This window comes from Cnephaeus nilssonii (assembly GCF_951640355.1).
Source record: "Cnephaeus nilssonii genome assembly, chromosome: 4".
NCBI lineage: Eukaryota > Metazoa > Chordata > Mammalia > Chiroptera > Vespertilionidae > Cnephaeus > Cnephaeus nilssonii.
Window position 1 is genome coordinate 4,839,682 of NC_137075.1, and position 27,809 is coordinate 4,867,490.

The 27,809-nt window shown below is 54.0% G+C and overlaps 1 protein-coding gene across 3 annotated transcripts in view; it reads left to right on the top strand.

The window, feature by feature from the left end:
• LINGO1 (leucine rich repeat and Ig domain containing 1) overlaps positions 1–27,809 on the top strand; it is a 225,741-nt gene that overhangs the window by 182,595 nt on the left and 15,337 nt on the right. The window contains exon 1 of one of the 3 annotated variants that reach the window (XM_079769710.1): positions 24,423–24,536. The exons of 1 other annotated variant lie outside the window; for it this stretch is intronic. Coding sequence is in view for 1 of the 2 variants with exons in the window: in XM_079769709.1 (XP_079625835.1) it covers positions 26,461–26,466 (6 nt within the window). In the remaining variant the exon portion in view is untranslated. Of the gene's footprint in view, positions 1–24,422; positions 24,537–25,679; positions 26,467–27,809 lie in introns of those variants that run through there. One more of the 3 variants, XM_079769709.1, reaches the window with a different exon arrangement.

Below are 27,809 nucleotides of genomic sequence, written 5' to 3' on the forward strand. Positions count from 1 at the left end.
CAGGTCCATTCTGTGTCCTGCTTCCTTGTATACCTAACAGAACTCCCGAAGTCCAGCTCAGGCATCGGAGGGCAAAGGCAGAGGAAAGGAGGTTGCAGAAGGAGCTCCCCTCTCCCGTTTGACCAGCTTACTCTGTTCTGCCTTCAGGAGCTGAAATCAAGTCAAAAGCAACACTAGATCACTGCTGCCCACAGAAAGTTCCTTACTCCAGGCTGAGGCAACTCCTAAGTATTACCCCCGCCTCCTGCCCCCAGGGTCGGACTTAGGACAGCTGGGGCTCTCCCCACCAAAGAATCCCTGCAGGAGGTGGTCTCATTTGCCCAGGAGGATGAGCTCTGGCCAGGGCAGCCAAATAAATCAGTGTCTCCTGTTGCAGCCTTGGCCTAGGACCCCAGCACAGCTGAGTCAGTGCCGTGCAAATCTCACCATATGGGTACAGGGTGGCTGTGGTAGGGGAGGGGGTGGAGCTGGGTTGCCATGAGAACTGGAATGCTGGCATTTCCTCTTTTGGGGAGGCTGAACCATACTTCACAGGTGGTGTACGCTTCTGAATCCCATTTCTCTGTGTTTTTTAGGAAAGGAAAAAGGACAGAGGAAGGGGGTGGGAAAGGCAAGGAGGGAGAGAAAGACGGAGCCGCAGGAGCAGTGGGAGCTCTCTGGGGCTGTTGAGTGTTGATCAGGGGCCTGTGTTCCCCAGAGCTTAGCCCAGGGCCAAAGAGGGGACGTCAGACTATTACTCTTATCCAGACCTTGGGTAAATCTTTTCCTTAAAACACACAACCCTGCGCCCTGCCTGAGCCCCTTTCTGGGTTACTCATCCTTATCCTTGTCCCCTCAGTGTCCACTCTGTGGACAGTGACACTGGGGCAGAGAGAGCAGAAGGCTCAGGCCCTGCTCCTAGGCCCTCAGTCAGGGGCAGGTAGCCATACTACCTGAGTTCATCACAGAGACCTTTAGTAGCATGGCAGTGGACCCCCACATGGCCGGGCAGGTGTGGAAAACTGCCCTGAGTGAGAAGGGGGAACAGTGAAGCAGTGGGAGGTGGGAGGTGAGCCTGGGAGGATGTTGGGAGCTGAAAGGGAAGGACTGTTTTCACCCATCCATTTGGAGGGAAGTGAGGGGTGGATATGCCAAGATTACAGGCTTTGGGGTGGACAGGCCTGGTGTGCATCCAGTTTCATCTCTGGCACCTCTGGCAAATGAGCCTCCTTGAATCCTGGTTTCCTCTGTAGTTTGGGTTGATAGCATCTCCCTTGCAGGTTTCCTGTGGTGTGCACACAGTGGAGGAACTAGAGCTGCCACTGATGTGATCTTCAGGACATGGTCCTTGGCGTTGGCTGGAGACATAGGGAGGAGTTTATGTGTCCTGAGCATGGAGTGCCCGCCTGAGCAAGCTGTGGAGGGACCTGGCACGGCCATGTTCAGGGTAAGCGGCATTGCAGGGAGGAGCTATCCTGGCAGGAAGGAGAGTGGGATGGCAAGAGGAAGGCAGTGTGACAACTGGGGAGCTTGGGTCTAGGGGCAGAACCAGTCCTGGCCCATCCAGACTCTGGGCAGGCCCAGGCCACGTGAGCAACTCTAAGACAGAACTGCTGCCTCCATTGAATCTCTGGCTGTCCCCAGCTTCTCTTCCTGAGAGCCTCACTTGTCATGTGTGGGGCAGACTTCTTGGGAAATCCCCTCCAGACTCTTGGAAAGCAGGGCTACTAAGCAAGGAGATTGGTGCTGTGACACCAGCTCCACCAGCACACCCTGACGTGTGATCCCGGGAAAGCCCCCTCTCTGGACTGCCCTCTCACTGTAAATGGGGTTTCAGACTGCCGTTCTTCCCTTCTCCGGGGCTGAGGAGGGCCCCAGGAGACAGTCGAGTAAGCCTCCTTTAGCACGTGTCTAGAGAAAACAGGAGGGAAGGCTGGCTCTGTTTCCAGTGAGCAGGTGGGGAGGGGGCTTGGGGGTGGGGCTCTTACACTCTGTTTGTTGCCTCCAATGATAATGGAGCCCATGTGTCCAGTCCTCCCGTGTGCCAAGATCTTCACATATCATTCCACTCTTACAATGACTAGGGAAGTAGTATCATTCCCACTTGACACCCAAGAAGACTGAGGCTTAGCGAAGGAGAGTAACTTGCCCAAGGTCATCCAGCTAGAGGAACGGAGGCAGGACTAGAACACAGGTCTGCCTAGCTCTGGAACTTTGTTTCATGACCCCTCTAGGCCTCTCCCCTCTGACTTCTTCTAGCTCCCACAGACTGAAGGCCTCAGTCCAGCCTCTCCAATGGGATGTTGTCAGGGTTGCAGGGACTCTGTGCTCAGCAAAGAGTGAAGAACAGGGAGAAATAGATGCTGAGCACCAGGCTCCAATCCTCACTGGCTTCAGTGGGCCGATACCCAGCCGGCCCGGAGGCACAGGATCCCAGCTTAGGAATAAGGTGGAATGAGACTTTGAACTTCGCTGATTACTCACTCTGGTCTCAGCCTGAACCTCTCTGAGCCTCTATTTCCTCATTCAGAAAACAGGAAATGGAGTTGCCCTGTATCAGTCAGACTAGATAGGTTTTGCTGCAATAACAAACAATCTTATACATCTCAGAGATTTAAAACAGCTTAAGTGCATTTCTTGCCTTGATTGCAAAGAGGTAAGAAATGAAGGTCTGTTTCTTATTGTCACTCAGGACCCCAGGCTGAAGGAGCTGCCACCCATCTCAAATGTGTACCCATAATACCATGGCAGCAGGAAGAGGTAGGGCCAAGGTTACAGCTTGTAAAGCTCCCTCATGTAAACGACACAGGTAACTTTCACTAATAGTTCATTGGCCAAAGCACGTCACGTGGCCATGCCCAACTTCAAAGGGGAAAGGGAAGTGCATTTCCTCACCATGTGCCTGAAAGAAAGAAAACTGGAATCTTAGCAAATATTTCTTACTGATGACCCCAGGCACCTGCCCACAAGCATACCTTGTGCTAAAGGAAATGGAGGCCCTGGCACACAGAAGGTACCCAGAAAATGTTAGCTCTCTTCCCCTTTGCTCCCAACTCCTAGGAGAGCCAACCTCCCTTTCCTTTCTGGTTGTCTCCCCCAGTGGGCCATCAGGATTGGTGGACAGTCCTCACCTTGAAGGTGGTGTCCTCCTCAGGGACACACAGCATGGTGGCAGCAGAGCCAGAACAAGCAGACAGACATCCTCACTTCCAGCTGAGCATCCCCCTTCCCACCCAGTGCCTCTTTTTACAAGTCAGGGAAAAGCATCAGAGACCAATAGTACCTTCACTTTATTAAGGGCTTCATAATACCCAGATAAAATTTCATCTCCTGCCATCAACCAGGAAATACAATTCTATTCCACAAATGTTCCATTGGGCACCCAGAGGGCCCAGGGTGGTCTGGGTGGCCCACAAGGTTGGGACCCTCCTCTCACTCAGCACCTTCCCTCATCCCTCAGGAAGATGCCTTGCTCCCCGGCTGGAGGCCACAGGTCTGCCTAAAGTCCAAGATGGGTAACCAAAGCCTGCGGGGAGAGGGGGCAACGGGCAGGGAAAGCAACTTAGGCTTGAGTTCACAGCCACAAAAGGCTATGTCACCTTGGGCAAGTCCCTTTTCCTCTTTGTCCCTCAGTCTCCCCCAGATAAGGATGGGCCTGGGTTCCCATCCCTGTCTCTGACATCAGGGTTCTGAGAGCTTCTTTACCAACCAGCATTTCCCCCTCCCTAAAGTGAGGTGGCTAGACTGGGAGAGAGAACCTTATCTATCCACCCTGTCCCTCAGTGCACTCACTGGCTAGTCAGACCCTGCCCTCCCCCCAAATAGCTTACAGTCAGAGGAGACAGACAGATAGCCAGCAAAGACCCAATGATGTGACAGAGACATACTCCTTTCAGGAGGCTCTTTGATTACCAGCCATGGCACAAACCAGACAGGCTATAGGTTGAGCCCAATTTCCTGCCCTCTCCCCTCTGATCCTGCCTTTGACCACCAGTGGACTGGAGAAATCCAGGACTCCCTGGTGAAGGAAGAATTGGAGCTGGACCCTGAATCACTTAGCTGGGCAAGGAAGGGGAGTGGTTTCCAGATTGAGAACAGCAGAAGCAATGACTTGGAGGTGGCGTGCCTCTGGAGTGGGACTGAATGACAGCTGTCACCTGAAGGATATACAAATTGACAAGAGGAAGCATGATTTCAGTGTTCTAGCAAATCTCTCTCTCTCCCTCCCTCCCTCCTCCTTCCCTCCTTTCCTCCCCCCACCCCCTTTCCCTCTCCCCAGCTGCAGCCACGGGCAAGAGATGTTGGGGTTTCTCAGGAAGACGGAAGAGCTGTCAACCAATCTTTTATAGTATAGAGAAGGGATGCTGCTGGAAGGCCAGGGAGGCTCCGAGTCCCCTAGGACTGTGGGAATGGACCCCCTTATACCCTGTAAATTGATAATAGCAACAGAAACAGTAGTAACTCTAGTAACTCTTTTTGACACTTTACCATTAATGGATCACTTTGGATCCGTCCTCTTATTGGTCCTCACAATGGCCCTATGTGTGGTGTTCTGTCCTATTAATTCCCTGATTCACAGAGAAGGCAAAAGATTTGCCCAAAGCCAGTGGGTCTATGACATGTGCTCACACTGTTTGCCTCTCTGATGTATTTGTACCCACTTTTCAGGAGTCACAAGGGCCTTCATCAGGGAACATCTCCCTGGTGCATAGATGCAGCAGGGTTCTGGCATAGATGGGAAGTGGATTCTAGATTTCTACTCTATGGCTTTCCTTGACTTTTGGAGTTTGAGAGGTCTTGCTGAGCCCAGAGTGTCGGAGGGCCTGGCCAAGCCCAGAGACACCAAGTTCCCGAGCCTCAAAATACTGCAGAACATCTTTCCCTGAGACAAGACTGGCAGAAGTACCAGTTTGCTGGGTGAAGCTGGAAAGTGTGACTTCCATGACTTGAAACTGTGAGGCTCACTTACTTGCTTATGAAATCAGAGAATGATGTAAAGAAGTCTAGCCCTGACCGGTTTGGCTCAGTGGATAGAGCGTCGGCCTGCAGACTCAAGGGTCCCAGGTTCGATTCCGGTCAAGGGCATGTACCTTGGTTGCGGGAAAATCCCCAGTAGGAGGTGTGCAGGAGGCAGCTGATCGATGTTTCTCTCTCATCGATGTTTCTAACTCTCTATTCCTCTCCCTTTCTCTCTGTAAAAAATCAATAAAATAAAAAAAAAAAAGAAGAAGTCTAAACCACTAGGAACAGTGTGGTACTTTCTCGGTAAAAATGGATGGTTACCAGTCACTACTACATACAAATTTGCGCTTTTGTCATTGGCCTTAAAAAGGAACTATTCCCACCATGACAGTGCATGAAGGTTCCCTTTTCTCCACCCTTGTGCACTGTTGGTGAGAATGCAGATTGGTGCAGCCACTGTGGAAAGAAAGTAGTGTGGAGTTACCTCAAAAAATTAAAAATGAAACTGCCTTATGACCCAGCAATTCCACTTCTGGAACACGAATTCAAAAGAATATATGCACCCCTATGTATTTGGAGTATTATTTACAATAGCCAATATGTGGAAGCAGTCCAAGGCTTTCACCAGTAGAGGAGTGGATACAAAAGCTGTGGTACATTTACACGATGGAATATTATGCAGCAGTAAGAAAGAAGGAACTCTTACCCTTTGTTACTGCATGGATGGACCTGGAGAGCATTATGCTAAGTAAAATAAGCCAGTCAGAGAAAGACAAGTATCATATGATTTCACTCATATGTGGAATCTAATGAGCAAAATAAACTAACAAACAAAATAGAAACAGACTCATAGAGAACAGACTGACAGCTGTCAGAGAAGAGGGAGTTTGCAGGGCTGAGTGAAAAAGGTGAAGGGATTAAGGAAAAAAAGAAAAGACAAACTCATAGGCACAGACAACAGCATGGTGATTACCAGAGGGGAAGGGAGGCAGGTGAGGGGAGGTAGAAGAGGGTAATGGGGGAATAAATGGTGGTGGAAGGAGACTTGGGGTGATGATCACACAATACAATGTACAGATGATATATTATAGAATTGTACACCTGACACCTATATAATTTTATTAACAAATGTCACCCCAATAAATTAAAATTTTAAAAACCTATTTATATAAAAAAGAAGGAACTATTACTACTTTTTCAGATTTGGGTTTCCAGAAGCTCTGAGTGTGTCCTGGGCACATGATGTTAAGAATCCTCTGTCGTATTTCACTTAGCATAATGCTCTCCAGTTCCATCCATGCTGTTGCAAATGGTAAGAACTCTTTTTTTTTTTTTTTTTTACCACAGTGTAGTATTCCATTGTGTAGATTTACCACAGTTTTTTTAATCCACTCATCTGCTGATGGGCACTTAGGCTGTTTCCAAATCTTAGCTATGGTGAATTGTGCTGCTATGAACATAGGGGTGCATATATCCTTTCTAATTTGTGTTTCTAGTTTCTTGGGATATATTCATAGAAGTGGAATCATTGGGTTAAATGGGAGCTAAGTGAAATAAGCCAGTCAGAGAAAGGTAAATATCACATGATCTCACTCATTTATGGAATATAATGAACAACATAAACTGATGAACAAAAACAGATCCAGACAGAGAAACATTGATCAGACTGTCAAACCTTAGAGGGAAGGTAGGGGAGGGTGGGGGTAAGGGGGAGAGATCAACCAAAGGACTTGTATGCATGCATATAAGTCTAACCAATGGACACAGACAACAGGGGGGTAAGGGCATGAGTGGGGGATGGGGGGTAATGGGGGGATAAGGACACATATGCAATACCTTAATAAAGAAAAAAAAAGAAAAAAAGAATCCTCTGTCTCCAGGCCAGTGACTTTCTCATTAGCAATTTTAGGTTGTGTTGGCTACTTCAGGTACTTAACTCTTTTCATACAGCCTACAAATTATGAGAGAGAAGGTGTCAGCTGCCTTCTTAGAGCTTCATTTATTCAGGCCTCTGTCGCTTATTTATTTTATTTTTAAAAATATATTTTTACTAGAGGCCCAGTGCACGAAATTCATGCATGGGGTGGGGGGGTTGTCCCTCAGGCCAGCCTGCACCCTCTCCAATCTGGGACTCCTCAAGGGATGTCCGACTGCCCGTTTAGGCCCGATCCTACCTGGGATCGGGCCTAAATGGGCAGTCGGACATCCCTCTCACAATCCAGGACTGCTGGCTCCCAACTGCTCGCCTGCCTGCCTTCCTGATTGCCCCTAACCACTTCTGCCTTCCAGCCTGATCACCCCCTAACCACTCCCCTGCCAGCCTGATTGATGCCTAATTGCTCCCCTGCCAGCCTGTTTGCCCCTAACTGCCCTCCCCTGCAGGCCTGGTCACCCCTAACTGCCCTCCCCTGCAGGCCTGGTCCCCCTCCAACTGCTCTCCCCTGAAGGCCTGGGTCCCCAGCAACTGCCCTTCCCTGCAGGCCCGGTCGCCCCCAACTTCCCTCCTCTGCCAGCCTGGTCACCCCTAACTGCCCTCCCCTGCAGGCTTGATCACCCCCAACTGCCCTCCCTTGCTGGCCTGGTTCCTCCCAACTGCCCTCCCCTGCTGGCCTGATTGCCCACAACTGCCTTCCCTTGCAGACCTGGTCCCTCCCAACTGCCCTCCCCTGCTGGCCATCTTGTGGCAGCCATCTTGTGTCCACATGGGAGCAGTAATCTTTGACCACATCGGGGCAGCCATCCTGTGTGTTGGAGTGACAGTCAATTTGCATATTATTCTTTTATTATATAGGATAGAGGCCTGGTGCACGGGTGGGGGCCGGCTGGTTTGCCCTGAAGGGTGTCCTGGATCAAGGTGGGGGTTCCCTTGGGGTGTGGGGCAGCCTGGGTGAGGGACCTGTGGAGGTTTGCAGGCCGGCCATACCCCCCGGCGACCCAAACGGAGGCCCTGGTATCTGGGATTTATTTATATTCTATAACTGAAACTTTGTAGCCTTGAGCAGAGCCAAGCCTCCTGCTCACTCTGTGGCCATAGCCATTTTTGTTGGGATTTATTTATCTTTTATAATTGAAACTTTGTATCCTTGAGCGGAGGCCAAGGCAGGCCAGAGCATGTGGAAAGCTTGGTTTCCTCCATCGCCAGGGGCAACTCAAGCCTCCTGCTCTCCCTGTGGCCGCAGCCATCTTGGTTGGGTTAATTTGCATACTCCCCCCTGATTGGCTGGGGGCGTGGCTTGTGGTTGTAGCGGAGGTACAGTCAATTTGCATATCACTCTTTTATTAGATAGGATTGATTTCCGAGATGAAGGGAGAGAGGTAGAAACATCAATGATGAGAGAGACTCATTGATCTACTACCTCCTGCACACCCTCTGCTGGGCATCAAGCCTGAAACCTGGGCATGTGCCCTGACCGGGAATCAAACTGTGACCTCCTGGTTCATAGGTCAACGCTCCAGCACTGAGCCATGCTGGCCAGGCTCAGGTTTCTGTCATTTACTAAAAAAAACCCCACTATACTAATAAAAGTGTAATATGCTAATTAGACCAGGAGACCTTCCGGATGTCCTTCTGGACAAAGCCATGGTGGCGGGGCTGAGACAGAGGCAGATTAGGGGCTATCAGGCCAGCAGGGCAGGGGGCAGTTGAGGGTGAGCAGGCCAGCAGGGGGGGCAGTTGGGGTTGAGCTGGCCGGCAGGAGGTGGCAGTTGGGGCGAGCAGGCCGGCAGGGAGGGACAGGTGGGGACAAGCAGGTCAGCAAGGGGGGGCAGTTGGGGGTGATCAGGCCAGCAGGGGGTGGCAGTTGGGGGTGAGCAGGCCAGCATGGGGGGGCAGGTGGGGGCGAGCAGGCCCCCAGGGGGAGGTAGTTGGGGGCTATCAGGCTGGCAGGGGGTGGCAGTTGGGGGTGAGCAGGCTGGGGGAGGGACGGTTGGGGGCGATCAGACCGGCAGGGGGGTGCAATTGGGGGCCAGCAGGTTGGCAGAGGGGCAGTTGGGGGCAATCAGACTGGCAGGGGTGGGGCAGTTAAGGGTGATTAAGCCAGAAGGGGGGGGGCAGTTGGGGGCGATCAGGCAGGCAGGCAGGCAGGTGAGCGGTTAGGAGCCAGTGGTCCCGGATTGCAAGAGGGATGTCTGACTGCCAGTTGAGGCCCGATCCCTGTGGGATCCTTGTGGGATCGGGCCTAAATGGGCAGTCGGACATCCCTCTCACAATCCAGGACTTCTGGCTCCCAACTGCTCGCCTGCCTGCCTGCCTGCCTGATTGCCCCTAACCACTTCTGCCTGCCAGCCTGATCACCCCCTAACCACTCCCCTGCCAGCCTAATCAATGCCTAACTGCTCCCCTGCTGGCCTGATTGCCCCTAACTTCCCTCCCCTGCCAGCCTGGTCACCCCTAACTGCCCTCCCCTGCTGGCCCGGTCACCCCTAACTGCCCTCCCCTGCCAGCCTGGTCACCCTTAACTGCCCTCCCCTGCAGGCCTGGTTCCCCCCAACTGCCCACCCCTGCAGGCCTGGTTCCCCCCCCCCCCCCCCAACTGCCTTCCCCCGCAGGCCTGAGTCCCTCCCAACTGCCCTCCCCTTCAGGCCTGGTCCCCCCCAACTGCCCTCCCCCTCAGGCCTGGTTCCCCCCAACTGCCCTCCCCTGCAGGCCTGGGTCCCTCCCAACTGCCCTCCCCCTCAGGCCTGGTCCCCCCCAACTGCCCTTCCCTGCCGGCCATCTTGTGATGGCCATCTTGTGTCCACATGGGGGTGGCCATCTTGTGTGTTGGAGTGATGGTCAATTTGCATATTACCTCTTTATTATGTAGGATAATTATATTTGGGTGGTCTTGGGGCTCAGTTTTCTCTTCTGTAAAATGGGGTTATAATGCTACTGAGAACCCCAATCTTCTTCCCATTTACCATCCCCTCTGCCATCCCACTGCCCTGTCTTCCTAGATACCTCAGAACAGAGCCTAGAGACAGGGAGGAAAGAAGGAGGCAGAAATAAATATCTCACCGTCTGTCCGTCCATCTGTTAGCAAAGGTGGCGTCAGTTTTCATCGAGGTGGGGAATCTGCGAAGTAGTCAAAAAATATCCCTCTGTGATTCCAGCAGCCCAGCTGTTTGTTCTCTTTCAAGAAAAGTGCTGAGGGCTGAAAATAAAATAAAGGAACAATGATAGAAAGACACAAGGAAAGGAGAGAGGGGAGGAAGAGAAGAGTAAAATAGACAGGGAAGAGAGAGGCAGGCATGGGGCAGGGTAGCAAAGAGTGGGCCAAGGTTTTGTCAGGGCCTTTCTAGCTACCTGGAACAGCATTCAGCAAGGCTGCCTTTGACCTGCTCTGAGCTGCCAGCCATTGCATGCCCACTTGAACCCGGGCTCAAAGGCAGTGTCATCTGTGATCTTTAAAGTTGCTGTTGTATCTGTAAATCTTCCTGCTTAATATCAGGGAGGCCTTTGGGCTCTTGGCCTTTTAGAAATGGTGGCATCTCAGCTGGGGAGGGAGACCTCGGAAAGGAATTTCCAGGCTCCTGTTTGGCCTCTGCCTGTGTTCTGACTCTGGTCCCCAAGATAGGCACGTGTGGCCACTCCATGAGCCTGTACAGACCCCATGTTGTCCATCCTCTGCACCTTTGCACCTGCTGTTCCTTCCTCCTAAATTGTCAGTCCCCCTCTCTGATGGAAGGATCCTACCATTCTTGCAAAACTGCCTCCTCCACGGAGACCCCTGGGATTTTCTCCCAACCTCCGGGCTTGTCTCTCCTCCCTTGCTGCTCTGATCGTAGTGGGCCTGCCTTTCCCTGGCCTGTGCTCTGGCAGATGGGCCGGTGCCATTTAATATCTGGCTTCCTTGTGCCTTTGGTCAGGGGCAGGACATCTCTTGGTGCCATAGCAGGGCCAGGTTTGAGAGCCTCTGGGGGCCTTGGGTTCTCATCGGGCCACTCACCAACCTCTAAACTCCCACTAGGGAGGCCCATAGGGAAACTGCCCTCCCTGCTTCAGAATCAGTGCCTATCAAGGAGGCAGTTAGAGCAACGAGTCCCAGACCACATAGCCACCCAGCCTGAAGTCTTCTTCATGCCTCCACACTCTTCAGCTAGAGTGTATCCTGGATGCTGGTTCCAGCTTTGTCACTTACTTCTCTGTGATCTTGGGTAAGGTTCTGTGCTTCTCTGTGCCTCTGTTTTGTCATCTGTAAAGTGGGGAAGCTAACAGAACCTTACAGAGTTGTTGAGAGTGTGAAACAAGTTATCGCCTAGATTATAGGAGGTCCTGGAATTAGACATTTACATTTCCCCTCTGGGTCTGTGGCAGGGCCTGCCTCCTTCTGGGCCCAGTTTAGATGAACATGCCTCGCTGGCTGTCAGCTGGTCCCAGCTCAGTCACTTACGGAGACAGGTGCCTCAGAGGCACATGGAGGAAATCTCTCACGCTGTAATTTCAGGCCGTGAGAATGGATTTGGGATAATATCACACAGACTCAGTCGGGGGAGTCTGGGCCAGGGGCTGGCCCTGAATATGGGTTCATGCTCTGCCACAGCTACTCCCGAGAGGGAGGGCTGGCTAGCCTCTGCTCTGGCCGTCTGGGAAGTGGAGAAATCCTAGGTTCCTGCCATGCCCCTCCTGCTCATAGATTTGTGACTATATTTGGGACACAGGGAAGAGGGAAGGAAAATTTGGCCTCTGGATGAATTATGAGCTACAGCCTGGTCTCCTCACCACTTTCCGCCCCCACCCCAATCAGCTCTCTTGGTTGCCATGACAGCAGGGAGCTGGGAATCAGGACTCCTTCTGGGGACAGAACCAGAGTGTGCTAGCATGTGTGCCCATGGTGGGCAGTGTATCCATGTGCCTGCCCAGGTCTTCCTGCAGGCTGGTGTGTGGTGGTGTGCGGGGGGAGCTGTGTTTGGGTGGGGCCACACTCCCCTGACAAGTAGGAACAAGCATTTGTTCATAATTCTTCTCACACTTCAGATGTTGCTGGCATTTATCTTAGCCATGAGATATACAGTCACCCCTTCCCTCCAGCTTGTTAACTATGGAAGCCATAGGTATGCCTGTCCCCATCACACCCCCACCAGGCTCATGCAGAAGACCCTTCACCACCCTTCTCATGTTGCTGGCCCATGGATGAAGCAGGCAATATAGGCTGTGCTGTCCCAATTTGTAGATGGGGAAACTGAGACCTGCTCATACACTCACTCGTTCACTGGACTCACCCTGGACTGCCAACTAGGCCGCGGCTCTCCTGGGGCTTCCTGGCACCCCCAGGCAGTGTAAGTGTCTGAGAACCACTTGGGATCTTATGCTCCCATGCTGTCTCCTCTTCCACACCTGAGTGAGGCTGGCTAATGTCCACCACAAGGGGAGAATTATCAATAAGGTGTTTAACTGCTTCTCTGTTCTTCAGTTCAGAGCTAGCTGCCGGCCTAAGGAAAGACTGCCAGCCATTCTACAGTGGGTCTGGAGTCAGCTCTCCAGTGGGACCAGTAAAACATGTGTGTGTACAAAGTGAGTGCTGGCCTGTAACTAAGGGCCTGCAGGGACCAACCTGCCTTCATTTGTTCATGGTGCTTCTCACACTCAGACATTGCCGCATTGCTGGCATTTATCTTAGCCATGAGGTGTGCAAGCACCCCCTCCCCCAGCCTGTTAACTAATGTGAAAATGGCCCTGCCAAGTTCTAGAGTGGAGAGAGAGCTAGGCATTGGGAGGATGAGTGATGAGGCCCACCCTCTGCCTGCTGCTTGGGCTGCTCTAGGGAGAGATGGTGAGAAGGAGCAGGCCTCAAGGTCAGCCCCCCATTCTCCCCTCCCCATTGCGTACCCTGAGGGTCCTCCCTGACCCCTGCATCATGAGCTGTGATGTATGAAGTCTTTGCAAGCTGGCTGGCCAGGGCTGCCTCCTCCCAGACAACTCTGCCCCTGATTTGGAGAATGGCTGGGTGGTCTTCTTGACCCTGCTCTCTTTGGGGAAGGATGAAGGCTTCCGGACAGGCCAGTCCTGGGAGGAGGAGCGTCTGGGTGTGCACTAGGAAATTTCCAGAGGGCACACCAGGGCCCTCTCTCTACTTGCCTTATGAGCCATCACGGCAGTGCAGAAGTTTATGGCTTGTTTTCGTGCCGTAGCAGGTGATATGAACACTGCATCTGAGTATATTGTGCCCATGTTTTGGTTTGAGAGTGTGGGGCCCTCCCATTGTCTGAGACCTTCCAGATCATTCCACGTTGGGCAGCCAGTCTGAGCCACATCATTTAGCCAATGGAGAGGGGTCCTCTATCCAACCCTAAAACTCGGTGAATGTAACCAGGGCCAGACCTGGCCACTGGTCCTGGCTTTACTAGGACAAGTCACCTCCCTTTTCTGAGCTTTAGTTTTTAATCTGTTAAATGGGCACAACAGCCCCGTCTGCACATATTGCTGAAGGGATTGAGGGAGCCAGTCAAGCGCTGTGTTCACCAGCTTTAGGAGTGGCCAGTGAGAAGTCAGTTAGAGCTTAGCCGGCCCTGGGCTCATTTCCTGTCACCTCAGGTACATGTGCTAGTTCTTTCTTGCCCTCCTGGTGTCACTCACACTTCCACCAACACCACCCTCATTTCCCAGGTAACAGAAATGCTTCAAGCAGGTGGGGGGCCCAGAAGGAGCAGGTAGATGCTCAGGTCTGCCCTTGGGACCCCCAGAACCAGAGCACCCCCTCATCCACCTGCCCTCCAGCTTCTGGTAGCCAGTTGTAGGCTTCCAGGATAATGTGGGCAGAGAAAGGACAGAGAGGGCTGGCACTGCCCAGATACAGACCACAGGGGCTGCTCTTCCCCAGCACAGCCAGGAAGCCCTAAAAGGGGACTTGAGTTTTCTGGCTGTGGCAAGAAGCCTTGGAGAATGTGGGAGATGCAGAAAAGTCCTGCTCAGGAAGCTTAACTCTGATACACACAACAGAGATGATACCTCGTGTTTAACAGTGATACACATACCATAGATCTGCCAAACAACACAATTATATTTTCTATATATATAAAGGGCTAAGTGACTGACTGTCCATCCATCTGACCATCTGACCAACTAACCGGCCGGTACATATGACGCACACTGGCAATTTAAAATTCAACGTTGACTTGCGCATACACAATACATATAAAGCTCTTGCTGGCACCAATCGCATGCATGTGCTTCGATCTGTCATTGTCGATCGTGAATTTGGTTGACACTTTTATTATAGAGCAAGGGCGAATAGTGATATTAACATATTTCTTCTAATTAATTTCCTTTCAATGTGCATGAATTCGTGCACAGGCCACTCGTATTTTTAATAACCACTAACACAACAAACTGGATACATACACAAAGCAGACACTACTGCACCAACTAGACTCTACCATAGTGGTCACTCTCTTGAGGGCTGACCATTCAGTGCCCAAGGCCCTGAGTGGATTATGTCACGTAATCTCATGACCTTTTGGATTAGGGAAAGGACTCACTCAAGTGCTCTGCTCAGAGGGGTCCATATTCTAGAAGGTTCTCCCACTCCTCACACCCACCCATTTTCCTGTTTGCAGACGTCATCCCCCTATCCAATCCCATAGTAGAGGGGGATGAGATAGGAGGGCAAAAAGCCCAAGCGTCCTACTGGCGGCTGGCACAGGCTCTCAGGAAGGATGCCCTGGTTTCTTGCATCCCTACCTGAGATTTCCCCTTGGCTTACTATCTCTGGGCTAGAGTTGTGGCTCCTCTCTGGGTGTAAACACTAACCCATAGAGCTTGGGGTAGTCCACCTTCTATACCTCCTCTTCCCTGACCCCCAGGCTATGACTGGTGGGGTGGCACACCCAAGAATGGCAGGAAGGGGCATCTAGAGTCACATAGCCAGAAGAGACCCTGGAGAAGCTCAAGGGCTTCCCTCCCTGTATACCGCCTTCCACATGCCCCACGAGCCTCTCTTCCCTCCGTGCAACCTTTTGTTGATGGTTCCAGCAGTCCTTATAAAGGCCTGACCGAGATAAGGGGGAAAGGTTGCCTTCCTCACCTTTGAGGATTACCACAACCCCCGGTCCTACCCCCTGGGCCTGCTTTCCTACCTGGTTCAGCCAGGTAACCTTCCTGTGCCCCATTCCTTCTCAGCCCTCAGCATCATTCAGGGGAACTGGTCAGGTTCACCTGTCACTAGCTGAGAGTCAGTTCTGCCTTTCTCTCCCCTGATCCTCTGAGAGGAGAGTCAGCCAGAGTGTGTGTGTATGTGTGTGTGTGTGTGTGTGTGTGTGTGTGTGTGTGTGTGAGAGAGAGAGAGAGAGAGAGAGAGAGAGAGAGAGAGAGAAGGGCTATCAGGGTGGGGCTGATGCTGATCTGTGAGAGCCATGAGGGGTTGTGGTCTGACCTGACCAGCCCACCCCCAAAAGTGAGCACCCTGCCCAGTTCTTTGTAGCAGCTGGGGGCACATTCTGCATGCTCCCCCATTCAGTTTGGTGCAGACTTTGAAACCAGACAGACATCTTTTAACTTCCCCACATATGACCTATGTGATCCTGGGCAAAGATGTCCTTAGGGCTCAGAATGAGCACCCAGTCCCAGGAGTTGTCCCTTGAAGATGCCTCCATTTCTCTCAGACTAGGGCACCTGGCTATCACTGTAGGCACCTGCTGCCAGCTGCCCCCAGCCCACTGGGCAGGTGCCAGACAGGCACGTGCCAATGGCTGCGAGTTCTCATGCAGCAAGAGAGCTCCTGAGAACACCCCACCACAGTGGCTGTCACAACATGACGCTGAGCACCAATTGTGATGCCATAATCTCCCCCACCTCCTCCTGGGGCTGAGTCAGGTGGTGCGGGGAAAGGGAGGAGGCCCAGGCTCCAGGCCTCAACTCTGACTTGGGCGGCTGCAATGCCTCTCTGTGCATCTGCAAAACAGGCCATAGTGGGACAGACCAAGGCTGCACAAGATACGATAAAGGGGTGCAGAGAAAACCCCTGGAGGAGAGCCCTAGCCCAAAGTGTAGCTGAGAAGAACTTCCAGGATTCCCTTCTTTGGGGAGAAGGAAACTACTGACAGAACTGATGACCTCCCGGGGGTATTTGGGGGCGGGGGACCGGAGCCTGTCTGCTGCCAAAAGCCCACGTGCTGGGCCCGGCCCTGCTCCCTGTGTGCCTGCGGGAGGGTTACACAGGGTGGTCTGCCTGCTTTGCTAGGGCCAGGCTGAGGTGAGGGCACATTCCCCAGGCCCTTGTCAGAGCTGAGTACACCAGGGACACCCCAGTGCCCAAGTCAGGCTGCATCTGAGAGACTGCAGACCCCAAATTTGAGAAACAGTGGCTCCACCATCAAGGAGCCAAAGTAGCATGATTCCCAGCCACCACTCCCACCTTCCCACGCCCCATAAGCCTCTCTGTGGTGGTAGCTCTGGCTCCAGAGCCCTGCCTTCTCGTCCTTCTTCTCCGCTCCCCGGCGATGGGTGCCCTGTGTGTGGTGGAGCCTAGCGTGGGCCAAGCACTGGCAGCGGACACGTTCCCTTCCTCAGCTGCTCCTCCCTTCTTACTAATGGCCTGGACTCAGGCCTCAGTGAAGCACAAACAGGGCCTGGTGGAGGGAAGTCTCCTTAGGCTTGGATGCAAAAATTTGGTGATGAAATTTGGGTGATCTAATTCGGAGCCCTGTGAGATTGGGGTGGATGAGAGAAGGAGAGGGAGTGCCCTACTGTGCACCAGGAATAGCACAGTAGGGCACTCTCCTGCATCGTCTCCACACTCCCCAGGTAGTGTGTGTGAATGGAAAGCGATTCAGAGGTAGGTGACAGGCCCAAGGTCACACAGCCAACAGGAGGCTTCCTTGGATGTGCACCCATGTGTCCAGTTCTTTCCAGCACCCCAAGCTGCCTCGGCACATCAGACTGGACAGAACCTCAGAGTTCTCCAGGCCTCCCTAGCATCCTCTGTGGCAGGTCTGTCCAGCATCTGCTTGCACATCACAGTGATGGGGAGCTCACAGCCCGGTTTGACTCTTTATGACTGTGGACCGCCTCTCTTTCCCACCACCCCCTGACTCCACAGTGGGTCAGGAGAGTGGGCAGGGAGTGGGGCAGCCAGATTTCAGCCTCTCTCCACACCCAACCCTCATCCATCTCCTTCTGCAATCTGGGAGGGTGTGGGCAAGTCCATGCAATGCCAGGCACTGACTGCCCTTCGTTAGACATGTCTAAAAAGTTGCGTATGGGCCATCTTATAATTCCAATAATTTATAGGCATATTAGTGACCAGGCAGCTGCCCTCAGTCCCAGCCAGATGGAATGGAGTGATGCAGCTAGGAGCCTCTGCTGATATTTACTTTCTCCCACCATCAATTATGAAGGAGCTCTCCTTCATTTTTGTACATAATTACATACACTATTATGGTTCAAATTCCCCTGCTCTTAATCCCTTTGGAGAGAGCCCAGCCTGCCTAACAGGGCTGTGCTGGCCTGGGGACCTAGCTGGCTAGAGAACACAGCAGGCAGACACTCTACCTGAGAGGGAGAAGGTGGCAGCCTCAGCCCCACCCCCCTCCACTGAGCTGAAACCACTCAGGCCAGTTAACTCTCCCCACCATTCTGGGCCAGGCCTTTGCACCTGCTGTTTTCTCTGCTCAGAGCACCATGCCCCGCTGCATAGCTGGTTGACTCCTGCTCACCCTTTGGATTTCAGCTCAGCCACTGTCACCTTTCCTACCTCCTGGTTATCATGACTCCCCAGTGCCAGCATGACTCCCCCAGTGTGTGCATGACTCCCAACCCTTTCCTCACCTCAACCTGGATCATGTTGCGTTGAACCTTCCTCCTCTACCAGGTCTGTCTGGGGCACAGAGAAAGCTGTAGTGTTTGTTGAGTGAATTAATGGATAGATGTGGATGGAGGGATGCCTCCACCTGCTTTACCACTAGTGAGCCCACTGAAGCCCTGGTCCCACCCCCTCTTCCAGGAAACCCTTCCTGACTGCTGCAGCCATACACACCTCCCTTTCCTCCCAACTCCTCCAGACCCTCTGGCTCTGGGCTGGGGCCCCCAAGGGCAGCAAGGCCTGAGCCCTCCATCTATGCCCCCAGAACAAAACAGAGGGCAGGGTAGAAGAGAGGGAGAGACTCTCTCAGCTCTGCTGTGTGACCTGGGGAAGTAGCTTACCTTCCCTGATCCTATTTTCCTCATTCGTAAAATGGGGATAATAACAGTTCCTACTTTACTGGGTTGTGGTTGAGGCTTATGTGAGATAAATTTTAAAAGCACCAAATACAGGGTCCATTATGTTGTGGATGCTCAAGTAATATTCCTTAACCTTAACCGTTGTCTGTCTGTGAACTGAATTGAGGTAAAATTGAACTGAATTGTGTTGAATTGAATTATCTTCTAATTCACACCTTCTCTTGTCCATACCTTTTTTGTTTTTAGTCTCCCCTACTATGTAGCTTGCTCCAGGCTTGGCTCATGGGGGCCTCTGAAAATATTTCAGATTGATTTACACAGACTTTCCAAGCATCTCGATCCACACCTATGAAGGGAGAAGGGGGCAAGTCTCTCCTGTTCTACAGAAGAATAGACCAAGGCCTCTCCTAGATAGTGGCAAATTGAGGAATCAAGCCCTGGCCTCCCACTGGACTTGAAAGCTCAGGAATATCTCCCTGGAGACCCTGAGCCTCCATTTCTTCCTCTGTAAGAAGATATAATAATTGAATGGACCCCATGTGGTTGCTGAAAGAATTAAATGAGTGAGAACCACTGTACCTGTTCGTGGTGAACACTTCGGAGTGTAGGGTTTGGGATAGGCCCAACTCTACTACCTCCGTTTCTTCTCTCCCCAGAAATAACACTGGTGTTGATCATTCCCATGCATGTTTTTATATTTTTCCTATATATGTAGGTATCCATACACAGTCTAGGGTTTGTTTTTAAACCTTATGTAAATGGTACTATCTTATACATGTCTTGGGTGTTTTCATCAACATAGTGGTGGTGGGGTCACCCACACTGATGCAGGTAACTCCAGCGTATCTGTTTTCACTGTTGCATAATATTCCACTGTGCGATTGTGACACATTCTGTTCATGCCTGCTCCCAACAATGGTACCCCAGGGAGTGTTCCTGTACTTGCTTCTAGAGGCATATCTCTCCCGTTGTACACCCAGGAGGGAGTTGTTGGGTCACAGTGTGTGTATCTTTTCAACTCTACTGGATAAGCACCTAGTTGCTCTGTCATTTCTCACCCAGGCTGGCAGCAGGTACTTTGCCCGCATTGTCTCAATGCCCAGTCCTATTGGGAGAAAGGAGTTTTTATGCTCATTTTACAGATGGAGCAGGTATTAGTTATCGATTTCTTTGTAACAAATCACCCCAAAACTCAGTGGCTTAAAACAACAAATATTTATTATCTTAGAGTTTCTGTGGGTCAGGTGAGGCTTAGCTGGGTGCCTCTGGCTCAAGGCCTCTCACAAGGGTGCAGTCAAGGTGTCAGCCAGAGGATCAGTCATCTCAAGGTTGGACTTGGGGAAGGTCTGCATCCTGCATCCAAGACTGCTCATGTGGCTATTGGCAGGTCCCAGTTCCTTGTGAGGTGCTAGTTGGAGACACCAGTTTCTTTCCATGCAGGCTTCTCAACAGAGCAGCTATTCACATGGCAACTGGCCTCTGTCATAGAGAACAAGCATGTAACGGAAAGAGGGCACCAAATATGAAAGCTGCAGTCTTTTTGTAACCTGATCTCAGAAGTGGTATTACTTCTGCCATAAATGAGCCAATTAGTCCAGGCCACACTGGAGGGTAGGGGATTGCACACGTAGTGGGGAGGGCAGGATACCAGAAGGCAGGGACTATCTGGGGTCATCTTAGGGGCTGCCTATTACAGGGCAACTGAGGAGCAGAGAGGTGAAATGACTTGCCTAGGATCACAAGGTTAGAGATAGAGCCAGGACTGGAACTCAAGACTGCTTGGCCCTGAGGCTGGAGACCTTCTGAGCTGCCATACTGCTTTTGACTTAAGTTAATAATAGGTTCCGACTTCAGTTAATAAACAAGTTTCCTGCACAACAGAGCTCAGGACAAGCACTTAATAAATGGATTTGCTAATCATGCTGCCTGTTTGCACACATTAGCGCAAGTACCCCCTGACATGAGCCATGGGGATAGCTGAGCCCAGACCCTTGGGAAAAGTTGTTCTGCCAAGCCTGGAGCCCAGATTCCCAAAGACCAGGGAGTGGTCCCTTCGCAAAAACTAACTGCCTTTTGTATTTGCTTTTTTGTTTTGCTCTCAATTTAATTATTTCAGTGGTGTGTGTGTGTGTGTGTGTGTGTGTGTGTGTGTGTGTGTGTGTGTAATGGAGTGTACACTTCCCTGTGTTCTAAGAAGAACTAACTGCAAGGTTAGGAACATCAGGTATTTCCCAGAGGTGCTTTGGGGTGGGCAGGGCTAACAAGCCCCCTTCCTGACTGGCCCCAGACAAATTTCCTGCTTCTCAGCTGCTATGGATGCAGCAACCAGGTGCACAGCTCAGTAGGGCTGTGTGAATAGGCTGAGCAGGGCCCAGCCCTGGGACCTTGTCTCTCTACAGAGCCTTTCGACTCCCCTGGGTCTTAGTGTGATTCCAAGTAGTGGAGGCTGCTGCCTCCATTGCTTCTAGATAAGTGGATGTTGCTGAGACTGGGGTATTTCCAGTGGGGGGTGTGGGTGACCAAGACCCTGAGATGAGGGGAAGTGGGAGTTGAGGATTTAAGAGTACTCCTGGCCCCTTCCGCAGAGAAACCCATTGGTCTGTGCTGACTGATGGATTTCAGTCGACTTTAATTTGTACACATCACCCTCTGGAATCAGGACTCTGGGCTGTCTGTGGAAACTGGAGGCAACACAAGATCAGTCCCAGCCTTCTGGGCGTTCCTGATCCTCAAAGGATGAAGAACCCGGCCGAGGCCTCTCCTAGTGGAATGCTGCCAGGGCCTTGACGAGGGGGCCTACAGGCTCAGGGGCAGACAGCAAGCATAACAGAAAGTATCATAACCATGAAAATACCTGCATTTATCAAGAACCTACTGTGTGCCAGGCCCAGCATCAAGTACTGGATATATATTAAGTAATGAGACCCTAACACTAACCCTGTGAAATGGTTTTTACTGATATTCCCATCTTACAGAGGAGGAAACCAAGACTCGGAGAGGTGCCCAAGGACACAAAGGAGACTGTGGTGCTTAGAACAGGCTTCTGGAAAAAGGGGGCCACATAGAGCCCTGATTTTGAAGGCGAGGAAGGGAAAGAATGCAAGAATGTAGGTCTAGGGACTGAGAAAGCTGTCAATGTCAAGACATGCCAGTGGTGGGAACTGCCAGGAAAGTGGATGCTCCAAGGAATTAAGGGGGGCTTTCCACACCCTGTCCTTGGAGCCTTGGCCTCAGCCCGCACCCAAATAGATGTCCCTTCGTGGCAACCAGTCTATGCCACATCCAGTTGAACCAGCCACTGTGCAAAGATGTCCCCTTTAGCTGAGCCCCAGTGCCCCTCCTTGTGCTCCAGACAGGATGTGGAGAATAAGGAATTGGGGTGTCCCTGGAGGAGTGACCTTTAGTAAGACCTGTCCCATGTAGATGCCTTGGCCGGATCCTCTGTAACACGCACGGTGGAATCCTGGTGTTCCTGAGTCCCTTCTGCCTCTTGGGGCGGGGGTTAAGAGGCAGCAGGAAAGCCCTTACCCTGGCCACTCCCTGGATCTTTGGGAATCTGGGCTCCAGGCTTGGCAGCACAACTTCTCCCAAGAGCCTAGGCTCAGCTATCCCCATGGCTCATGTGAGGGGGTACTTGTGCTGTGTGCAAACAGGCAGCATGAATAGCAAAGCTCCAGATCCACCTCCTAGAGGGCGCTTTCCTGCCGCCCCTGCAGGTGTCCCCATTCCTTGCCCCCCTCCATAGCTGCACCGGCATGGGGCTCTGATCTAAGGATTTTCTGCCATATCCTGATCCACTTGACTCCAGCCTGGGTCTCCGGGACTTCACTATACCACTGGCCTCGGTGACCCTAACATGGAGGGCTGCAGGAGGCGTGGGTGAGCTCAGGACTTAAGCTGTGGCTTCCAAGAGACTGCTCGAAGCACCTCAATCTCCAGCTCTCTGCTGTCCTTTGTGCCCTTGGGTACCCCTCTAAAATGGCTGGGGCATTGGAGTCTGCTGAGACCTCTTCTTAGCAAGAAAAACAAAGACCAGGAGTCCAGGAAGGACCCTGCGTCCCTAGGAGGCTGAAGCCACAGATGCCATTCAGGGTCCTTCAAGGAGCCCCCGTGGGAGGCCTCATCCCACTCTCCCCAGTGTCCAGACAGGGCCACAGAGACCTGTGCTTAGAGACCCCGCAAGCCAACACCTCACTGCATAGCTGGGGAAACTTTCCCCGGGGTGGGTCACACAGCAAGTCAATAAGAGAGCTCAGAATCAAATTTACAGCATAAAGTGGGACATGGGCACTTCCAGCGGGATGCTGGCTCCAACCCACTCTCCCACTCTTGTTCCACCCCCCGTGCTGTTTGCCCTGCCCCCACCCACCTCCTGGACTCCTGGTCTTTGTTTTTCTTGCTAATTAGAGGTCTCAGCAGTGACTCCACTGTCCCAGCCATTTTAGAGCTGTCATTAATTTCAAGTGCCTTCAGAAATAATCATTAGTATAAAACCCCACAAGCTGCTGGGGTGCAAGAGGCAGGACCAGCACAGAGCAGGCATACAGGCAGGCCTGTGTGCCACCCATTCCTTCCTGTGCTCTCGGGGGACCCAGCCTCACCTTGCATCCTCAGCTCCCCCAGAGTCGGGGATAAGAGGGCTTAGGCTCTGACATCAGAGGCAAAACCCAGCTGGCCGTCTTGCACACAGAGTGAACTTGAGCAGCTCAACAGTCCGCTGGGAGCCTCAGTTTGTTTCATCTGTACAATGGGGATAGAAGTACCAGTCTTGAAATGAGAAGTACATAAGGTATAGTTCAGAGCCTGGCTCACCATAGGGGAGGAATAAATGTTAGAGGGCCCGGTCCCCTTCTCCAGAGTTCCCTGCTAGACCCATTCCAGCTTCTCTGCTCTGCTGTGTGGACTCGGATTGCAGCAGGCTGGCTCTTTCTCACAGCTATCGGCTCTTGAGTGACTGGGAGTTGCTGAATTTTCACTCCCAAAGCCCAGGGTCTGCTCTGTGCCCATCCAGATAACATGTTGTTTGGGGCCTACCATTGGCAGCTCCTAGTCTGAGGACAGAGAGGGAGGAGACTGGAGCCTGGTCTCTGAGGCCATTTCAGTCCGGGGAGAGGAGACCGGAATAGAAGAGAACAGCCTTAGTTTTGGCCTGAAGCACAGGTGGAGACAGGGAGAGGGCATGCCAAACAGGTGGGCCGGCGAGGACAGAGGCTGGGAGGTGTCGGTGAACCTGAATGGTAGCTCCTGAGTATTTTTTCCTGGTTGTGTCAGTGAAGACCCGGACTGGGCCACTCCCATGTGTCCCCATGGCCCCGGGACCCCTGAGAGGTTGGGGCCCGCTCTCCAGACTGTTCTGCAGCTCATGTAGAGGCTCTGACTGGGCGAGGGAGGGCCCAGTAACAGGCCTCCCTTTTAGGGGGTCTCTGATGACAGGAACCTGCACTCTCACCAAGCCCAGGCTGGATCCTCAAAAAGGCCTTTTCTCCAAGTTCTTCCCCCTAAAGCCTCCCTTCCCATTATTTCCATTGGTGAAATAAGACTGGGGATGCTGGTACAGGTCATTTCTTTTGGAGAAACAGGGAAGGGAAATGGCTTGGATACTGTTTGCAATGTAGAACTAAGGCTGCAGGGCAATTCCTCCCAGACACATCTCTGCTGTCACCCCTAAAAGGGTCATTTTGGGCCCCAGAGAACCCTACCCCGGGATGCCAACATCCTCAGGCAGCATCTGGGGGACACTGGGCACACTCCCACTTCTCTGTCGAGGTTACTGAGGCAGGGAGCAGGTGAGTCTGGGGTGGAGACTGGCCAAGGCTGTGCTGTTCCAGAGTCAGATGCCACACCAGGAATAGCCCCCGCCCCCGCCTCACCTCCCCCCTGCAGGTCTGCTCGCTCATGCCCAGTGGGGCCTTCAAGCTGGAGCGTGAGCCTGTCTATTCCTGCTGGGCTGGTGGGAGGAGGCGGCGCGGGAGTCAGGAGCACACCGGTAACTCACAAATAGCCCGGGCGGGGGAGCCCGGAGCCTGTGTTGGGGTTCAGGCAGCAGAGTGGAGGGACCAGGGAGCCGCCTTCTCTGGGCTCTTGAGGGGAGGAGGACTCCTGTGCCGTTTCTCCTCCCCTCCCACATGTAAGTCCTTCAGCCAAGCCTGCCGCCTACTGGTTTTCTCAGCCCGGAAGTCGATTCAAATTCCCTTTCCAGGCGTGTTACCAGCTATGTGACCACAGGCAAGTCAGTAATCTCTCTGAGTTCGGGATTCCGTGACTCTGTCACAGGGGTACAGCGTCTCCTCCCGGGGTTGTTGGAGGGTGAATGCAGAGGGCACAGCAGCACAGCATCGGCTTCTGCAAGGAGGGGGGCTCCAGCGAAACCTAGGATGAGGATGGACACAGACACAGAAGACAGGAGCTCGTTCTCCAGGCAAGACTGTCCCTAGCTGTGGCGCGGCAGTGAGGCTGAGAGGTACGCAGAATCGGTTTAGCTGGAACAAAAGGTCTGTGCAACACGTTGGGCTGCGTGTATGAGGCTGAGCAGTGGAGAAGCAAGATTGTGCTGGAGATGGGGGCAGACTGGTGGCCATGGGAGGGGTGGGTGGAGGCACTGGGAACAGCATCTTGGGGTCTGTCTTAAGCCTGAGATGCCTTGGGCCAGTCTCCTCCACCCAGCCTCAGCTTCTTCTCTGCCTGTCAGAACCCCTACTCCTGTGGCCCAAGGTAGCAGGAGCACTAGTGTGATAAGGAATGCACTCCCAACTGTGGAGAAGGGGGCGGATATCAGCATTAGTAGGTATCCTAGTCAAACTAGCTTAGTGTTAAAGTGCTGGCTTCAAGGAGGTGGAAGGGAATGTACAGTGGAAGGAGGTGAGGTCCCAGGGCTCTTAGCCCACTAAGCATGCTTTATTTACCGGGACACCCCTGCCAGCCAACTCTCTGTTGTCTGCTGGTCCAGGAGGATCTGGATGTCTGAGGGGAGGTCCCATTCCTTGGTCCCATCTGAGTATGTGGCCCCATCCCAGGACCTCCTGGACCTTTGCAAGGGTACGAGAAGAGGGCCCACGGAACCCGGAGGGAAGCTCTATGCTGCCCCCTCCTAGTCGCTTGGTGCAGTAGCTGTGGCCAGAGTCTTACATAGCGGCCTGCTGCCCTCTGCTGGACAGGAAACCGGCTGGGCGGGAACGGGCTGCAAAGGGGGAGGGAGGAGCAAGATCTGGTTTGGGGTAACGCCACTAAGCCAGCGTGCCTGACCCCCTAGGTCCTAGGACGCCAGCCTGTGGGCCTTCCAGCGATTCGCAGACATTCTGAGAAGAGGGGGGAAGGCGCAGGACAGAGATTCCGGACCATCCTCCCAACCACCCTGACCGGGTGGGGAGCTTTACCCCTTGACGTCCGTGTCCATTCACAGGGCAGTGTGCAGTGACTCTACATGTCACTCAGGTTCACATGCACACGTACACGGCCACACCAGAGGGTGCGCGCACACGAGAGGGAGGGTCAGGTTGGCCAGTGATTGGCCCTGAGCCCGGACCCGGAGGGGCGCGCCGTGTGCAAGGCTGGACACCCGGGCGCCGGCTCCCTCGAGAGGCGGGCGCGCCCCTGGCCAGCTTCGCCGTCCTACGGGTGCAGAGCAGTGTTGGGGCGCTGCTCGCTCCCGCCCCCTTCGCGAAAAGGAGACGAGCCCCCTTCCCCCCGCCCCCTCCTCGCCTCCCCCTTCCTCGGTGGTGCGGCCGAGCCTTCTCCCCCGCCTGGCTCCCGCGGCTCACACGCCGCCTCCCTCCCTCGGCCCCCCGCCCTCCCAAGCCAGCTCCTCGCGGTCCCTCCCCGCGCCGCGGCGGAGAGCGGACCCGGGCCCGGGCGGAGCCTGCGCTGGAGCGGGTGCGGCGGGCGGCGGGCGGCGGCGGGTCCAGGCCCGGGAGCGCGCGGAGTCCCCACCCGCGCCGCGTCGGTGCCTTTCCTAACGCGGGGCTCCGGGCAGCATGCGTGGCCGCTGCCCGCGGGCCTCAGCCCCGGCCCCGGCCCCGCTGCGGAGCGCTCCCGGCCTCCATCCCCGCCCCAGCGGCAGAGGCAGCGGCGGCGCCAGGCCGGCTCCGGACGCGGAACCAGGTTCGTGGGGCCCGTGGAGCACGTCCTGAGCGCGCCCGCCCCTCCGTCTGCCGGCTCCGCGGCCTCCTGCCTCCCCGCCCCGGGGCCCAGCCCGGTCTCCGGTTCCGGCTGGGCTCCTGCCGGGTCGGGTCGGAAGGACAGTCGGAGGGCCAGCTCCGAGAAGGCGCAGGGCAGACCTGCTGGGCGGCGGAGGAGGAGACGGAGGAGAGAGCCGGGCAGGGGCTGTGGCTTGGCCTGAGAGACATGCAATTGGTGACCGAGCCGAGCAGACAGACGGCGGGCCAGAGATGCAGGTGAGCTCGGGCAGCCCCTGGCCAAGCGCCCTTGGCGGCCGCCGTGGGCCCCCTGGAACTGCGGGCCACCACAGTGCTACCCAGACCCCCCTTTGGGGCGTCACAGATCTGACCCTCTTCAAGCCCAAGAAATGAAGATTCTTCCTTCCCCTTTCCTCCACCTCAACAAATCCTAGTTGGCTAGCTGGGACCAGGGAGCTGTGGAGGAACCCCCCCCCCCACCTGAGTCCCAGTCCTGCTGGTCCGCCACCCCTCTCATTTTGAGCACTGTTCACCCTGCAGGGTACACCCCTGCTCAGAGGGCTGGGTGGCTGCCTTTCCCCTTAGACCACAGATGCCCCCATGCACCCGAGCCAGCACCGGTGGACGCAGGTCAGGGACCAGCTTTCTCCACAAGCTTCATCCTGGGGGGCAGCGCCCTTCCCTTACAGGAAGCAACCCCCGTGGCGAGGAGAAAAGGGGCAATGGCAGGTAGGGGAAGTGGAGGAGAGGGGTTGGGTCTGTGGAGAATCCAGGAACCCATTAGGGGCCTCCCCTTTGTCTGTCTTCAGCCCTAGCTTCTCACCTCCTCCTGCCCCACTTTTCATTCTGAGGCAGGGTGGGTGGGAGGTGGAAACCAGCTGAGAAGAAGGCGATAAGAAGGGAGCCTCCAACTCTGTTGCTCCCCCACCCCTCAGGTGGCTAAGGGACCCCAGGAGATGTGTCCCTCCAGGTGGCTCCCACTGTGAGGAGTGGAGGCGCCAGGCCCAATGGGCATTCCCTCCCAGTTCTTGTCCTGGGCCCCCCAGCCCAGCCCCATCCAGCCAGCAGCATTTCCTCTTTGTTCTCAGAGCTCCTGGGGTGGGGGTGGGGAAGAAGGGATGTGTTAGAGGGTGGGAACAGCTCTGCCCTGGTGGGGTGGGCGGGTAGGAGGCCCTGAAGTGGGGGACAACCCCCTCCCTGCCAGTCCAGCCCTCCCTCGGTTCTCCTCTGCTTGGCTTGGATTGCCAGAGGGCATGCAGCCTGGCCCTGGGCTCTGGGCACAGCCCTACTGGTCATTATGCTAACAGCTCCAGCACCAGGGCCTTCCTCGCCCAGGGAGCAATGAACCTGGGGCTTCCCCTCACCCAGTGAGGAGTGCTGGCGAGGGAAGAAAGGGTTAGCTGTCCCAGACTCTTGTGTGGGCCAGGTGGCTCTCAAAAGAGACCTCACACCTCTGGGAAGGTGCCAGCACCTGGGCTGCTGGGACAGCTTGCTTGGGCTTCCTCCTTTCTCCCCATGGCCTGAGGCAGGAGGAAGGAAATGAGGTGACAGAAGGGATAGGCCAAACACTCCTTGGAATTCTGATGGGGATTCCAGGCAGT